The following is an 18,287-nucleotide window of genomic DNA, read 5'->3' as shown; positions in this document are numbered from 1 at the left end:
ACTCGAATCTAAGCCGCACTCGAATCTAGGATGCACCTGAAAAATGAGACTCTAAATCAAGGGAAAAAAATTTCCTGAATCAAAGCCGCACCTGAAATTTGAGACTCTAAATTCAAGGGGAGAGAAAAGTTTTAGACCACACCTCCAAATCGAAACAAAGTTGGTCCATTGTAATATGAGACACAATTTAGTTTGAATGAATGATGGTACAGCTACAGTAGTTTGGTTCGAGCTGTAAGCTTAGCAGTTAAGCTTTACCAGATAGCCACTGCTATGCGTCAGGCGCTCCGTCCGTATTTATACGGGTACCCTTCCTTTTTCACGTGCTTCGTCTGGCTTGAATTGATTGCTTATTTTGCTTTGATCTGACAAGTGCCGTTCTCTTTGTTATAGGTGTTTACGTCACTCTAAGCTGAAAATACATTATTGTACTGAATCATGCATTGTTTGTCGCATTCTGATAATGAGTGTTTACGCCCTGTTGCTGCTTGCGGCAAAGCTTGCTTTTGTCTGCACTACCGCAGCTTACAATTTTTTTTAAAAAAGAGGAGAGAGAGGAAAAGTCTCATTAGCGAAACAATGGAAAGAGACTGCTGTTTGTTGTTACTTGCACTGCTGCTTTCTTTGATAATGATCAACAAGAACAAAATAATAGACTGCGTATGATAGAAGATGTTCTGAATGAGAGGTTAGCGAAAATTTTTCTCTGTTTCAAAATCTTTGCAGGAGCCTCTTTAGTACATTACATTCTGCACAGAAATTAGAGTCGTCTTAGATTTAAAAATCTAGATTTAAAAATCTAGTCAATTGCCATGCTTCATTTCTGACTGTATCACTATTAGGCATAAGAATAATATGAATATAAATATGACACGATATGTATATTCTTCCGCGTTTGCTGTTGTCTCACTCCAGTTTCGTAGTTTATTAGGCAGACAGGATTTAAATGAGAAACAATACATGGCAAAATGTTTATATTCTTATTATTCTTCGGTGAATTTTGATTCACAATTCATAAGTTCCTATTAGCATCCATCTCTTCTCACAGGTAGGAAAAAATTCAGAACATAGAGTTGGCCATATTGACAAACATCCCAGACAGTCTTGTCAGTCGGATTTTCATTAGCACATTGAAATGCTGCTACATTCGAAGATGAACAATACGGAATTTGTATTTACTTCATTGTATAATGTATGAAAATACAGTGGTCGAAACTCGGGGCGGAGGCAAAAGCTCATCTTCCACCTTTTTTTTTTGTAATTTATTTGCTGACGTAGGGGTTTTGGCGCCAGTATTTATCTTTGTGCCTGCAAAGCATGCCTGTGTAGCGCTACATATATTCGACAGCAGAAGTTAGTTGTGGTGGCACCTACCAACATTTTTCAGAATTTCTGCTTGCTTTGCACTCGATTCAAAGCCGCAGGTGGTTTTTTGGATTACAAAAACCGGAAAAAAAACTGCGGCTTCGATTCAAGTAAATACGGTACTTCCATCTGAAGACACCCATAACATCTGAATATGGATCTCCAGTGCTCATGCTGTATTGTGTTACATTATAGTGTAGACACAATTTTGTGAATGGAGGCAGTTAATAATATTTTTCTCAAATTATAATCTACCATTTCTTAAGCACCAACCACCTCTGTGTCACCAATGTGCCCAATTTGCACTCGCTATTATATTTTGATGCACACACATTATTAAAAATCGACATGACATGACATTAGAAGGTGGAAAGAAAAAAAGTGAGGAGTTGAAAATTTGTTGTCAGCCTGTGAGACACATACTGATAGAACAATTGGTAACCCACTGTCTGTAATAAGCAGAGATTCGAGTGAGTTCCAGTCCGGTAAAGATTTTTACTTTTTCGCAACTGTTCAAAAGACCACCTACTCAAGATATATTTTAAAAAGACAAGGAAATTACTTTTATTTACCTTGGGATCAACATCTATGAAATTGACAGCAGCACTTAAAGAGCTCTTGTGCGTGTGGGATCGCCGAGGAAAGGGAGAGCGCCAGGAATTACGAAAAGATCTCCTTCGTCCCAAATGTGATCCAGATGGAACACTTGTATTTTGACCCATTCTTGTCAGCACTACGTGGTTCAGAATTTGAAAGTACCAGTGTCCTTCCTAGAAGAACATAATAATCATGAGTTAGTTTCACGTTATACTAAATCTGTTAGTCCTGCATAAAGTCACACATTATTTAAAATACTGAAGATAGGAGTGCATCACATAGAAAGTCCAAATATCAGTAATGAGACATGTACTACAAACAGCAAAAAATGGATAAAATTACACACAGCCAGTGATAAAAATATTGCAAGTGTTTAATCTTCATGCCTTGTATATTTGACAGAAAAAGCGTTGTAAAGGAAGGTGATGTCAAACTAAATGTAATTTCTCTCGAAACTACATATAATAACAAGTCACTGTAATACATTCTTTAAAAATTGACAAAACTACTGTATCACTGAAGTTATTTTATTGAGAAACAAATAGACACACTGAAAAATATATAAAGACAGCCCAGTTGTATTCATTTATACATCAGCCTTTCAGTGAATTTAATAAATTTCTGAATCTATGTTTTTATACATGTCTTGTGCTCCTTTTTTCAAAAATATTTTTGCATTAATGATAAACTATACACTGCTTAATTCTCAATTTTGGTATATGTAAACATTTGTGGAGGACTATGTACTTGCTGCTACAAAGCTCCCAGAGAGAGTGCTAATCATTCTAAGGAGATTACTAATACACATACCAATAGTTTGAAAATAAGGGCCACTAGCAACATAAATAACCATAGCTTGCTCACATTTGTTTTAGACATAACAATTTCCTCTCTTAGAACAGTCACCAATATACAAACTCTGATACAGGTATGCATTCTGAACAGAAAGCTTGAGCTGCTGGCATTTTGTGGTTATTACTATTGTGTGTGCAGTATCTGTTCTTTCGCACATGTCCGGAAGAACAGGCACCACACATATAATAGTAATACACAACTTGACAGCATTTCATGATATCTTCTACATCTACATAGATACTCTGCAAGCCACCATACAGTGCATGGCAGAGGGTACCCTATACCACAACTAGTCATTTCCTTTCCTGTTCCATTCACAACTAGAGTGAGGGAAAACAACAGTCTACATGCTTCCATATGACCCCTAATTCCTCGTATCTTATCTTCATGGCGCTTTTGCACGTTTGTTGGCGGCAATAGGATTGTTTGGCAATCAGCTTCCCAGGGCAGTTCTCTAAATTTTCTTAATAGTGTTCCTCAAAGAGAATGTCGCCTTCCTTCCAGGGATTCCTATTTGAGTTAGGAAGCATCTCTGTAACACTTACACATGTTGTTTGAACCTACCAATAACAAATCCAGCACCCCATCTCTCAATTGCTTCAATGTCTTCCTTCAACCTGACCTGGTACAGATCCTAAATACTCATAAACATGTTGCGCCAGTGTCCCATATGCAGCCTCTTTTACAAGTGAGCCACTCTTCCCTAAAAATTTTGCCAATAAATTGCAATGTTACGACCAGATATTTAAATGATGTGACTGTCATGCAGAGTACTACTAATACTGAAACCGAACATTACAGGTCTGATCTTCCTACTCATCCAAATCAACTTACAATTTTCTACATTTTGGGCTAGCTGCCATTCATCACATCAACTGGAAATTTGTCCAAGTCATCTTATACCTTCCTACAGTCACTCAACTTTGACACCATATATTACACCATGGTATCATCAGTAAACAACCACGGATTGCTGCTCATGTTGTCCACAAAATCACTTATGTATATAGAAAACAACAGCAGTCCTATCACAAGACCAGATCACAGTAAAAATGGAGAAGAGTGAAACAGTCTGCACCCCAAGTTGTGTAGGCCAGGAGGCAGAGAGCATTAAGCTTCCGCATACATGTAGTCTTTAGGTGGCAAATGTGGGGTAGCCATGTCAGCTTGTTATCGAAAATAAGGCTCAAGAAATGGGACTGTACTACAACACTGAGGAGTTGGTTGCCTAAATAAAGTTCTGGAATGGGGTGCACTGTGGGTCGACGACAAAAATGCATAACCTGCATTATGGAGGTAGTAAACTGGAAGCAATCGGCGGTGGCCCACGCAGATTCCTGTTGGATGGTGCCTTGGAGCTGGCGCTAAGCAGACTCTACTGAGTGGAAGCTGCACCAGATGCAGAAATTGTCAACATACAACTCTGGGATAAACAGAGGCCCAACAGAGGTCGCATGCCCATTGATGGCAATGAGGAAGAATGTGACACTTAGCACAGAACCCTGTAGGCTACCATTCTGGTGAATCTGAGGGGCACTGAGTGAAGTGCCAACTTGAACCGATAAGAGCCAGTATGATAAAAACTCATGAATAAAAATCTGAAGGGGACCACAGAATCCACAGTCATGGAGTGTAACTAAAATGTGATGGCGCCAAACCATGTCACACGCCTTATGTAGGCCAAAGAAGACCCCGACAAGGCATCAGCAGTGAGTAAAAGCCTGTTGGATGGCTGATTCCAATTGGAGTAAATGGTCAGTTGGATATCGCCCTGCCAAAAAGCCACACTGATAAGGCGACAAAAGGCCCCGACAGTAGAGTACCCAACATAATCTGAAGCTGACCATCCTTTCAAGCAGTTTGCAAAGTACATTCATCAGACTGATTGGGCAGTAGCTGTTAAGAGACTGAGTTTTTCCTGGGCTTAAGGACAGCAATAACTGTACTGTCTCACCATTGTGACAGAAAAGCACCTGTGAGCCAAATGTGGTTGAAGACCCTGACGAGATATTGCCTCTGGGGAAGTCCAAGTGTTGGATCATCTAGTTGTGGATGGAATTCGGCCTTGGGGCAGTCTCTTGTGAAGAGCTAAGAGCCTGTACCAATTCGCATTCAGTGAAGGGTGCATTATAGGGCTCAATGCGGTGCGGGATGAAACAGGGGGTCTGTTCAACTCTGCGTTTCTGCCGGAGAACGGTAGTTGGGTAGGAAGAGGACAACAATGCCATCGCAAAGTGTGTTGCGAGGTGTTGTGTGAGGACCAATGGATCAGTGCACAGAGCACCTTGGAGGAGCAGGCCTTGGACAACTGACTTTCGCTGGCAGCCCAGAAGGCTATGGAGCTTTGACCAAACCTGTGAAGAAGGGGGCATACATTCCCAGGGAGGAACCATAGTGCTCCCAGCATTCCTTTTTACTCTGCTTAATAAGGTAACGAGCCTTAGCACCAAGACACTTAAGAGTGAGGAGGTTGGTCAGTGAAGGGTGTCACTCAAATCACTGCAGTGCCCTTGGCGGTCCTGGACAGCAACTGCGACATCCTCAGTCCACTACGGTACTGGCCAACAATGAGTGGGATCTTCGAATAGGGGGACAGCAGTGCCACCAGCATGACAAACAGTGGCAGAGATGCCTTGCATGGCTACACCAATGGAATTTGAGAGGGGGTGTCAAAGTGAATAGCATATGTATATAAAGGCCAATTGGCACTGTGGTATGCCCAACGTGGGGGCCTGTCTGCCTGGTGGCAGCAGGGAAACAACAAAATCACCGGAAAGTAGTCACTGTCACAAAGGTCATCATGGGATGATCAATGAAGGGAAGCCACGAGGGCAGGGAGGAGATAGTGAGATTGATAGCACAGATGGTGCCATGAGCGGCACTGAAGTTGGTAGGGGAGCCATCATTGAGGAGACACAAAACAAGGTCTGTGATAAGTTGGTCAATTAGGATATCCCTATCTGTTGAAGTGACACTCCCCCACAGTGGATGGTGGGCATTGAAGTCCCCAAGGAAGAGAAACGGGGAGAGGAGATGCTGGATTAAGGTAGACAGAGAAACGTAAGCAAGTGGCCTACCTGGAGGGAAGTAAACTTTGCAAATGGGGATTGCTGGAGTTGTTTGCACTTGAACCACTATCACTTCCAAGGTGGTACGTAGGGGGGTCCAGTCACTAATGACATTGGAGTGAACCAAAGTGCAGACCCCATTGCAATTTCACTGTATGATCATGTGGCATGAGCCCAATGCAGACATGAAGAAGCCAAGGAGGAGGTCAGGTCACTTGGTCAATAGTTGTCACCAACAAGGATGGGGTGACATCCATAAATAAGATGTTAGACTCGGGTTGCGAGTGTGGAGATGGCACCTCCGCGGGGCACCTTGTCTTGGGACTTATGTTTCATCTTCAGAGGTGGAAGAGGGCAGGGCACAGGGGGAGTATAGGCTTCTGCAAGATCTGGAACCAAAAGACAGCGGGCAACCTCGGGGCGCACAGATGGACAAATGGTGCACCTCGTAGTCGAGTGGTAGTAACAGTCTTCTGGCCTGAGAGACGCCAGGGAGAGGGGTCCCAGGCGGGAGCTCAATCACCAACAGATGCCGATGAAGTACAGCACTTCTTTGGCTGGTGAGGGGAAACAGCTCCCTGAAGAGAGGTCGTGGGAACTGCAGGGGAGGGGGAGGGGAGAGTGGAATGGGTCAGAGATAAGGATGAGGGAGGAGGAGGAAAGGAAGTAACACAGGCAAAAGTTAAGATAGTGGCACTGGCTGGAGTTCCTCATACTTTTGCCGAGCCTCAGTGTAAGACAGGTGATCCAGGGACTTGTATTCTTGCATCCTCTTTTTTCTCTTGTAAGCAAAGAAATCCAGCGAGCGGCGAGCACAACTGACACACACAGGTGGCAGAACACAGGGGGTTCCCTCATGGAGTGGGTGGCCACAGTCACCACACAAAGGGTCTGCCATACAGCGGGAAGACACATGCCCAAAACCCAAGCACTGAAAGCACCACATAGGTGGAGGGATGTACGGCTTCACATCACATCTGTAGCGCATAACCTTGACCTTCTCTGGGAAGGTATCCCCCTCAAAAGCCACAATGAAAGTGCCAGTATAAGTGCGGTTGTCTTTGCAACCCTTCTGCACACATCGAACAAAATGAACGCCATGTCACTTCAGATTAGCTCAGAGTTCCTCATCAGTTTTTAGGATGAGGTCCCTATGAAAAATTACTCCCTGGACCATATTCAGACATTGGTAAGGAGTGATAGACACTGGAACATTGCCAAGACTACCCTAGGTATGAAGAGCTGCAGACTGGGTGGCAGAAGTAGGTTTGATCAACAGGGACACAACCACATATTACTAAGAGACTCCACTTCACCAAATTTGTCCTCTACATTTTCCACGAAAAACAATGGCTGTGTGGTGGTGAAGTGTCTCCATCCTTCCTAGTAGAGATGAGGTAAAGGGAAAAGGGTTTCATCCCAAGACAGCGAGCCTGGCCCTCCTCGCATGGCATTGCCTGGGAAAGGAAAGTTGCCAGGTAATACGAAGCAGCAGTCGAGGACCCTTCACCATTCAAAGAGACAGTCGTTGGAGAATGGCCAGATGTTTGCAGCTCGATATGCTTCATGCACCAAGCATCTGCCCTGATACCACTCACTCCGACCAGGGAACAGCTCCGATATCAGTAGTGTGATCCCTGTGTTGTCAGGGGGCTCAGCCATATGGGTACATAACAGCCCCATCACACATGCTGGTGACCTAGCAGGGTGGAAGGGGGCTAAAGTGGGGAAGGGAGAGGGGAAGGAAGGCAGGAGAGGAATCCGCACTGTGGATGCTAGGGAGGGAGCTGTTCCCCATGTGGCTCACAATAAAAACAGGAAATTTTGAAGTGGAGGTTAAACCTCAAGTGGGGACCTAAACACCAAAAAGGATGAAAGAACAGGCAAAAGGAACAAAATTGCAACCAATACAGGAAACCAGGTGGATAGCCAGGTCGACATAAATCAGAACATCGAGAGAGGGAAAGGAGGTGGCAACAGGGAAGGACCGAGAAGAGGGAGGGAGGGAGGGAGGGAGGGAGGGAGGGAGGGAGGGAGGGAGGGAGGCAAGGGGCATGGTGAAGGAAATGCAGCCAGGGAATGAGGAATGGGCCACAATAGCTCGGGGCCCGATGTGCGCCATGCACGAACTTATGAAAGAACCTCATGGAGAGTCCACAGTGTATACATTGTATGCACTCAGCAAACTGTTTTTTCTTGCGCCTTGAGTATGCAAACATATAACCAACCTTGTCATTGACTTTTGATCCAACTGTGTAGATGCATTCCAAATTGGATGTGGTCACAGAGAACCGAACAGAGAGACTTCTGAGAATGCCAGTGTCAGTACTCTCCTCCAGAAAAGGTTCACCTGAATCACAGACCTTTGTACAAAACGTGGGGAGGAAGAGGGAGAGGGGGAGGTGAGCTGTATATCCCTGCACAGAGCCTCCATTCATACATCAGCTGGTCTACATATTTTTTGGCAATTTGTAGCCAGTCCAAACAGTGAGTCATAAAACGGATTCAAATAACATGGATGGGTAAGCATCTGATTGACTGTGTCCATATAGCTTGCCAAAAGTTGCTAGCACCTGACCGTCAGTGCGATGCCAGCTTCCACCTGGAGGTGGTGTACGTGGTTTGCCCAGAAGGCTCCAGTTGCTAACCACACACCACTTTGATGAACAAAGTCTAACAAGCTCAAGAGGAGGAGGAGGAGAAACTTGGATTAGCAAATGATGGAGAAGGAAATCGGCCAAGCCCTTTCAAAGGAACCATCCCAGCATTTGCCTAATGTGATTCAGGAAAATCACTGAAAACCTAATCAGGGTGGCCAGATGTGGGTTTTAACCACCATTCTCCTGAATGCGACTCCAGTGTGCTAAATACAGCACTGCCTCACTTGGTAAACAAGCTCAGTACTGATTGTGTTGTCAACCAATAGGCAGCACAGCCATCCTCCAAGCAGGATACAATCAAAGCTTCATAGAATCATTGAAGAAGTGTGTGGCATGCTTTCCCATAGGCATGGTAAGAAATCTGAGAGTACTAAGTTTCCTATGCAATTTGCCTGTAGGTGTCGCATGAGTGGGCCCCATTCCGTGCCACCCCTCCCCCCTCTCTCATCAACATGCACACATGCATGGGAGAAAGAGGTAGGCGGAGCGGTTGGTGAGGGGTAGCTGGTGGCTCGGAGGGAGGCAGCTGGTGTGCAGGATAGGAATGTGGGACCAGCTGTCCTCCAGAATGAATGACCACTGCCAAACTGTGACCGACAACAGAGTTGATCACCCAGTGGCCGAACATACTGCTGAGTGTGACACGTTTGAGTTCAATATCTGCTTCACAACCCATGCCATCTGGATCCTTCTCTCCAGCACAAGCTTTCCCAAACTATACAAATAACAGTTATCCTTACAACACATCCTTCAATCTCGTAATCCTGCTGACTACAATCTCTGCTAACCTACTGCACTCACACTGTCTGCCCAACAGTCTCTCTTTCCTTAGCCCTGTCACCCCCCCCCTCCCCAAAAAAAAAAAAAAATCTATGTCATCATCACTGTGCATCACACAAACTCACTGGCTCCAGAGCCCATGTGTCCCATGCACCTGCTACCTCTACCTCTCACATTCCAATCCTGCACACACCTGCTGCACCCCTCCTCATCCTTCTCTTTCACCCCCTACCCCCCAGCCAACAAAACCATTTGCACACCTCCACCTGCCAAACTGCATTCCAGGCACAATCCCCCTTGTCTTATTTCAACCTTTCTCATTCCTCCTTATTTCTCCTCCACTTCTCCCTTTCCTGCTACCTCCCCTTTCTTCCATTTCCCCAATAGTGCTTCCTTCCCTCTAAACTCTTTCAGGACGACATCTGAATAGAAATAATATGGTGATTGACAGTTAGCTGTTTACAAAAAAAGAAACCTACCACAGCAACAATGCATCACAGAATGACCTTGGTCAAGCTTTCCATCTTGTTCAACATTGTCATGTCACTCTGCGGACCTCAATTACACCAACACAACTATTCTGATTCATTTTCATCAACTCCTTTTTTTCCTTTTCTTTTTTAAATATGCAATAGAACGTCTGCAGCTAATAGCAGAAGTGAGCAGCAAAATAATAATGGTATTACGATCCTGCCAGGTGAGCTCAGTATTACAGATTACTCAGTATTACATCACCCATTTTCATGTGTGTCCGTCAATCAAATGTAACTCTGATACAGGTGTAGTTAACAATGAAATACCGCATTGCCAGACCAATGAAGCCTCAAGAAACAACCAAAGAATGATTTCATACACAACATGAAAACATTACAAAAATTAAATGACTACAAACTAATGTAACCACCATGGGAATATTGTTCCCACTTCCTGTGGTATTTTCGTAACTGATACACAGGGTTTCAGGGAAGTATGAACACTTGAAATTACGATGAGGAAAGACATTGGCTTTCTTCATAATACTATGCTATTGTCTGACTACTCATGTTGAATACCTCTTTATCATCATATGATTAATTAAATTTTTAGTACCTTTTCTTTTTCTCTTCTTATAGTTAATATTTAATTATGTAGTCTATAATTGTGTTCTGTGTACTACAGTTCATACAGTACTAGTTTTTTTAATCACTTTTTAATGTTGTTGTTGTTGTTGTCTTCAGTCTACTCTATCCTGTGCAATATAACAAAAATAAATTATAATTCGTACCTTAGGGTTCAAGTTGAACACACTGGTTGTCCATAAAGGTAAGATCAATCACAATATCAAAACACCTTTCTTTGACTACTGAACATGTCTGAAACAGAAAATGGGAGCATTAGTAATGCTCCATGTTCCATAAGAGGTACAAAAGAAATGTAACCAATCTATTGCATTATTCTAGTTACATTTCAGCTGTAGGTAGTAAATTCAAAATATGCTGACTACACAACTTAAAGTAGGATAGCTAGGCATCACAGTATAAACAAAACGAATTCACAGAAGATGTGCTGGTGCTCAAAATTCTGCCAATGAACTGCAATCTCTTGTCATCTTGAATGTGCTTGCCAAGGCATTTATGTCAGTGGCAGTGATGATTTATTACTGATAACATCCTATAGTTGTGTCCAAACTTACTTTTTAATTAGGAACATTATATTGTATTTGCTTCTATTTACTGTGCCTGTGATATGTTGCAACAAGTACTGACATTTTGTAAGTCTCTTTAAATGTCACACTACTTTTCTTAGGATACCAGTTGCCCATCAAAAATTTAGTATATAACTAACATCGAAATTTACAATCACTGTATTGTAAATAATTTATGTACATTGAGAATATGTGCTGTACTACGATGCATCCTCGTGCACAAATGATGCACGATTTTAGTCTGCATGTATAAATGGTCGTTAAGGGGACAGCATATGAAAACTTTACTATGAATAAACAAGAAATCTGCTTTAGGTTTAAAATCCTTGCACAATTACATTAGCAGGATCATCAACAATGCTAGTCAGATGAACCGTTTGATGTCAGTAGTTCTTACGATCAAGCACAAAATGAATTCCAAAATAAATTAGTATGTTTTATGATGAACTGTACTTTATCACATTTTCTCCCTGGACAAAGGTCACTTCTTCCGACCAAGAAGGAAAAAGAAAGTACGGCATATTGTTAATTTAGCATTCCACTGACAACAGAAATCATAAACGGCAGTTTCTCCACATACAGTAATATGGAAGATATTAGCTACTACTAAAAGACTATACACAAAACTACACAGAAAAGTGGCAATAAACTCTGTTGTGTACTCAGCATAGACCCACTGAGCTTGTACACACTGCCTTCTTCCCTTTTGAGACCTCATTACTTTCTAAACTCACAAATAGTTATTTCTTCATATTTTATATGTGAAAAGAGAGAGGGGGAGGGGGAGAGGGAGAGAGAGAGACTGAACAACAAAAACCTGCTGCCACTATCTTGTAGCTTCATAAGTAGAATTTGGCAACTTAATTCATTGAAATATTCACTAAACTACTTCTTTGGTGCAGTTTGGTTTATCTAATGTTTATTTTCACATTAACTAATGCAATTGCTTAGTGATCAGCAGAACATACATTAAGTGGTTTTTTTTTTAATATCCTTTTTAGTCTTTTCCATGTCTCGATGTTTGCCTTGATATATTGTACAGGAAATCATGAATGGTATACGAAACTGTGTACCACATTCTTCACATTCACTATCGAGTGACATAAGTTGTAAAACATACTTATTGAGAAAGCAAGTACCGACTTTAAAATGAATTAGAGTAATTAACAAGGGATCATAGTCGCGACTTTTTAAAATATATGCAGAAGCGAGTGGTAAATTTGGCCGGGAATGTAGGGAACGGATGAGATCCTTTACCCCTCCCCTCCTCTATAGGTTTCGCAAACAGCTTTCTGTTAAGTGGTGCTAACACAAATTTTGTTGTTGACCCTCTGTGCAAATCACAACACAGCATAAACGGAATAACGACGGGACACACAAGCCTAAACCAGATTATTGGCTTCTTACTTCATAAACATAACTTCCAGGAGGGTGCATTCACTGTAGCTACGATTACTCTGCATCTACAGAATATTGTACCACACAGTGTATAATAACACATTCATGTAACTCAAGTTTTACTGGACATTAAATAACATCGTACCACTTCCCAATGCTACCGTGTATACAACTAGCACAAGGTTAGTTTATGATTAGCGATGACATAAGCCTCGCGTCAGTCTATCATCCGAGCATATGGTAGTAAATACAAAATACTACTAAAATCTCTAAACTCTAAAAAATACCTTCACTTAAAATTTATGGGCCACTGACACCTAAAAGCTCTCCTGTCATATTTCGATTACTCAGCATCGTCTGCCCTTGCTTAACATAGACAATTCATTGAATATCTGTTTCACCGATAACCTCCTTAAAGACTCATCTTGGATAAGAACTGCTGATACACGGAAGAGAACAGCTCTGAAACTAATCTAGCGCACCTGTATAGGGTGAGATTAGATGTAACGCATGACAGGGAGATCGTGTCATTATAGTCAATTGCATGGTTTACTTGTTGGTGATCAGTACAGATGCAAAGTGTCAACTCAGCGTAAACTACTCAAATCAAAGTGCTACATGATTCAGACACTCCTCCTGTTGCCCCGCGAACTTCAAGTTTTAGTATTAACAACTTCCTATACGTCTATTCAGCAGAGATAGCATCTTGTTCAACATATAACAGAAGCACAGCTTCTTCAGTTTTAAAAACGGGACATAAAAAGCTTTGAGTAATCTGTTTACTTTATATCGTTTGCAGCCTTTTCGCGAGGTAATGTAACGTGATATAGTGCGACACGCAAGTATGCGCGCTGTAGATTGCTGAACACATGGCCAGTAGTGGTAGCCAGTTCTGGCCGGTTTTACCAGCTAGTAAGCTTATACACAAGGCCAATAATAGCTTCCAATATTTTCTGACCTATGTCCACCAGTGTGTCGTTAGAGGTGGTATAGAATACAGTGTTAAGTGTTACTTGGTGAAAAGGTGGAATGTGACAGTGATAATGAGTTTTAGGAGGCTTTTGATGGAGCAATGGTTGAAACTGTTACAACTGTAAGTAAGGAGGTGAGAACTTTTTAGGTCAACATAGAATGTGGGTAAAATACGGAATTTATGGAAGAGAAACCCTTGGTGCATCATCCACTTAGTTTTATTAGCTGTCAGTGGAAGATCCTTTAGAATACAAGAGACGACTGTGAATGTCTGTTGAACAATTTAATAAGCTATTGAGCACAACTGAGCCTCTGATAGCCAAGATAGATATTATTATGGGAACTGCAGTAATTCCCAAACAATAACTTGAGGTTATACTGTTAGCAAATGGCGATAGCTTTCAGTTTCTTGCATTATTATTTGGCGTACCAGCACATAATTTCAAGATTCATTCCTGAAGTTCTCCAACCAATAATAAGCAGATTACAACAGTACTTAAAGGTAAGTTTTAGTAGTTGATTATTGTCTAATTTGAGAAAAGTAGAAGTATATAAAGGTGTCTAGACATACTTTCTATTATACATTTAAGATTCAGATTGAAAAAGTAAATTAAAAATAAAGTAATTATGCAATTTTTAAGTAACTTAAAATTTTGGGCAATATAAATAAAACAAAAATTAATTACTGAATCATTTTCAACTGATTGTTTAGGCCTACCATTTAGAAACAAAACATACCAACTATTACGAAACTTTGATAAGGCAGGTTTTTTTCTCAGGTATAATAATTGGCACAAAGTCAACTACAAACGAAACATTACTCTTTATAAACCTGAACTCAGTATTTATTTGTGGAGAAACTAATGAAGATTTCTTTATATAATCTCACCAACTTTGAATAAATCTGAGTCGAAACTGGTGAGGTCTTTCTCTTCATCTGACAGATGCGAAAATGTACTTCTGTATGGTGATGCAGAAGCAACTGGCGAATCCAGTGGCAAGTGTTTTAGCTTTTCTTTGGTGATAAGGTCTGAAAATTTTCATGCAAGATTGCAAAGATTCTGACAGAAAGTGTTCTCAATTGGCAAACAATATGTTGGCCAACCAGCTCATACTTGTCCAGTACTGTTTCAGAAGTTAGTGGTCTATCAGTAGCAAATTTCTGTAATTTGTTAAATGCATTTTCAACTTTGGAAAGCTTTGAAATACGACTTTTCTTTACAATTGGTGTCACAAATTGGTTCTCAGGCTCTTGTTGCTTTTACTCTGCTCTTAGCAATTATAGGCTATCATCATCCATGTCTTGAGTATCTTATTCTCGATTTTCTTGAAGTTCAGTGAAGACACTGATGACTTCCTGTTTTCCAATATCATTTTCTTCAGTGGGGCATATCTTAAATATTTAAAGCGTGACAGTATAGAAATTTTACAATGATTTGCTGATTTAAATAGTATATTGTTTGGTTTTATATAGACTAACAAATCAATAAACTATATTTTGATGTTTTTATTTTATTTTATTTTGCCTCGTGGGATTAGCTGAGCAGTCTAAGGCGCAGCAGCCATGGACTGTGTGGCTGGTCCCGGCGGAGGTTCGAGTCCTCTCTCGGACATGGGTGTGTGTGTTTGTCCTTAGAATAATTTAGGTTAAGTAGTGCGTAGGCTTAGGGACTGTTGACCTTAACAGTTAAGTCCCATAAGATTTCACACACATTTGAACATTTGGCTAATGATGGAAGTGGGTTTAGGAAGTTTCCTTTGAAAACAGCTATTGACAAAAACGGCCTCAATTTGCCTCACAAACACATTATTGTTGCAGATGACGCATTTCCTCTGTAAACAGATGTGATGAAACCATTCTGAAGAAGAAACTTGTTCCTTGATGAACGAATATTCAACTACCGGTTATTAAGAGCACGAAGAGTTGTTGAGAACGCATTCAACATTTTAGCAGCTAGATTTAGAGTGTATTGGAAAGACACTGACGTTATTTTATTCAGAGTTGATCTAACTGTACAAGCTGTATGTATGATTCACAACTCGTTACATACAGTATCGCCAGGTCCATAATTTGAAAGGGGAGGGGCTGTTTATGAAGACATAGATACAAGAGTGCTGCATCCGCACCTATGGAGCACACTTGGAGCCAAGCTGCCACCCGTGGATTGTGTTCATACAGCAAACGCCTACTCAAAGAAGACATCAGAGAGAAGGGATAAAAGTTCCTTAGCAAATGAAGGCTATTGGAATGTCAATATGGTGGAATTTGATTTGTAATTCAAACTTCTGATTTTATCTGCTTTTGTACAACAATTTCTTTTACTCTTGTAAAATTGGAATTTTAACAATTTCTGATTAACAGTTCAATCTAGTGATATGGAAGTTTGTAAATATTTTTTGTAAATAAACAATAAAACAAATTCGTTATCTAATTATTAAAAAAAATTGCCATGAAATGTTTTTCTTTCCATTGGAAAATACAATTAAACATTTCTATATATTAACAATTCTGAAATTCCAAAAAGCAAATTTTAGCTACTTTTATATTTAGTTATTTTAAAGCCATGTACTTAGAATAGCATATGTTAACTTGCCAGATCTGATTGAGTCTCGAGTTACAAAAATGCTTTTTAGAAATATGCCAGCCATTTTGAACCAAGGTAGCTTTGGTGTATAAGCATCCTCAGCCTCGGCTCTGCTTGTTTTTGACAAGATAACTTTCAGTAACTCTCTACTGTGTGTTGTCTTGATTATTTTTATTCTAGCCCTCAAAAATGCAAAATCAGGAACAACTAACAGAGACTTGTAAGGTCTTCCTTCAGTTTCAGACTACTAATTTCCCTGTGACTTTCTCAGCGGGACTCATCAGCAATCAGCATTCTCCTGAAGATGGCGACCAGTTGGATCACCGAAATATCGAGTCAAGTTGATTTTAGGATCCGGCAGCAAACCCGAAGAGATTTTCAAGTACTAATTTCCCTTCTTGTTTTGTTGGAGTAGTGTTCATGGATTATATTTCACAGTATTTCATGGTTTTGGAAAGTTCATAAAAGTGTTTCAATATTATCTGGCACCCACTTAACATTCTCCTTAGTACCGGTATCTTTCTTTGCTTTCAAACAAGCATTATCAACTCACAACATGGCAGCAAGTCACAACAGCCACTTGATCTAGGCACAAAAACTACGGCACAACTCCGCACACCACAGCTGAATCAATTCTACTGGCGGCCTCTGCACTTAAGAACCGTCCAATAAATGCTGCCGGTAGGTCTCGTGACCTGCTGCTGGCCACCACATTGGCCACAAAACTTAAAAATGTTTCTCTTTACTGGCCATGGAAGATGCGAGTACCCCTGTACACAGAGCCAATACCTCAGTGATTGGTGGAGGCCAATACTGGCCAGCAATAGTGGATATCATTAATGGCACTGTGTACAGCAACCTTATTATTATTTTTCAATGCAGACACTTTTCCTTCTTAAATGTCATAAAGAAATTTACTAACGATTTCACATAAAGAAGATTTTGTAGATGTATCAGCAGTAACTTTTGGCCATTAGCACTGAACAGATCAACATCAAGATTTTCATAAAAGAATCATGTTTGTTACTCTAAGCCCATTATAAACCATGGATTAATAGTAAGATTCTCCACTAAAAGAACAGCAAATTGCTGTACCAATAGTTTATTAATAAATGAATGAGCAACAACCACAGGGAGTGTCAAGATAACTATCATTAAATCATTCAATTTTGACCTCTGAAGATCTAATTACAAAACTGAATCAACAAATTCTACTAAAATACTACTATAAAAGGAAAATCAGTGTCCTCAATAAAGCTTTAGGCACTTAATAAGGGTCTGTTAATCCTAACTGGTGTCTGTGCTATAACCCCATAAAATCATTTTTTTACAGATGACACTAGTCGTGTAATCAATCCAAGCATATACACAAAAACAGAAGAATTGATAAACATAGTTCTTAAAAGTACCATTGACTGGTTCTCTGTGTATGACTTCATCCACAAGTTTCGAAAGACTATATATTTAGTTCTGCTCATCTAGGGGTATTACACAAATGATGAATGTAACACATGGTAAGGCACGATAAACAGGGTAGAAACTTTAAATTTCTTAGATGTCTGTATTGATGAGAATTTGCATTGGGAAAATAACATTTTGGAACTTCTAAATCAACTTAGTTCATTTAGAATCATTGCAAATCTTGGCGAATAATGTTCTGGGATAATTTATCTTCAAGCAAGAAAGTTTTCGTTGCACAAAAACGTGCTATAAGAATAATATGTAGAGGTCACCCATTATCATCTTGTAGAGATCTGTTTAAGGAGTTGGGATTTCTGACTACCGCTTCACAGCATATTTATTCCCTCATGAAGTTTGTTGTAAATGAATCACCATAGTTAAAAAGGCACATAGATGTACATAATTACAATATGAGATGTAAAAATGATGTTACTAACTCAAACTATGTTTGTCTTTAGCATAAAAAGGGGAGCACAATGTCACAACAACAAAATTTGATCGCTTACCCAGTGATATAAAATGTCTGACAGACAGAGAGATAAGATTTAAAAAGAAACTGAGAAACTGTCTCCTTGATAACTTCTTCTACTCCATAGAATAAATTCTGTTACTGTAATACCTAAAATGTGTCGGGTAGAAATTACTCATATCCTGTATATCTTTTTTCCTTTCATTCGTGACCGGGCCAAATATCTCACGAAATAAGTGTCAAACGAAAAAACTACAGAGAACGAAACTTGTCTAGCTTGAAGGGGGAAACCAGATGGCGCTATGGTTGGCCCGTTACATGGGACTGCCATAGGTCAAAAGGATATCAACTGCGTTTTTTTAAAATAGGAACCTCCATTTTTTATTACATGTT

The 18,287-nt window shown here is 40.5% G+C and overlaps 1 protein-coding gene across 3 annotated transcripts in view; it reads right to left on the bottom strand.

The window, feature by feature from the left end:
- The window catches only part of LOC126336992 (endonuclease/exonuclease/phosphatase family domain-containing protein 1-like), a 120,595-nt gene extending 107,575 nt beyond the window's left edge, over positions 1 to 13,020 (bottom strand). The window contains exons 1-3 of one of the 3 annotated variants that reach the window (XM_050001234.1): positions 12,890 to 13,020; positions 10,590 to 10,677; positions 1,938 to 2,135 (exon numbers count right to left, since the gene is read on the bottom strand). In XM_050001234.1, coding sequence (XP_049857191.1) covers positions 1,938 to 2,087 — 150 coding nt within the window. In that variant the 5' untranslated portion in view covers positions 2,088 to 2,135; positions 10,590 to 10,677; positions 12,890 to 13,020. Of the gene's footprint in view, positions 1 to 1,937; positions 2,136 to 10,589; positions 10,678 to 12,416; positions 12,634 to 12,694 lie in introns of those variants that run through there. The other 2 variants (XM_050001232.1, XM_050001233.1) reach the window with 2 other exon arrangements.
- Between the last annotated feature and the right edge of the window lie 5,267 nt (positions 13,021 to 18,287).

This window comes from Schistocerca gregaria, chromosome 2 (genome assembly GCF_023897955.1).
Source record: "Schistocerca gregaria isolate iqSchGreg1 chromosome 2, iqSchGreg1.2, whole genome shotgun sequence".
Taxonomy (NCBI): domain Eukaryota; kingdom Metazoa; phylum Arthropoda; class Insecta; order Orthoptera; family Acrididae; genus Schistocerca; species Schistocerca gregaria.
Note: the sequence above shows the minus strand (reverse complement) of the source record. Positions and strands in the feature narration are given on the sequence as shown.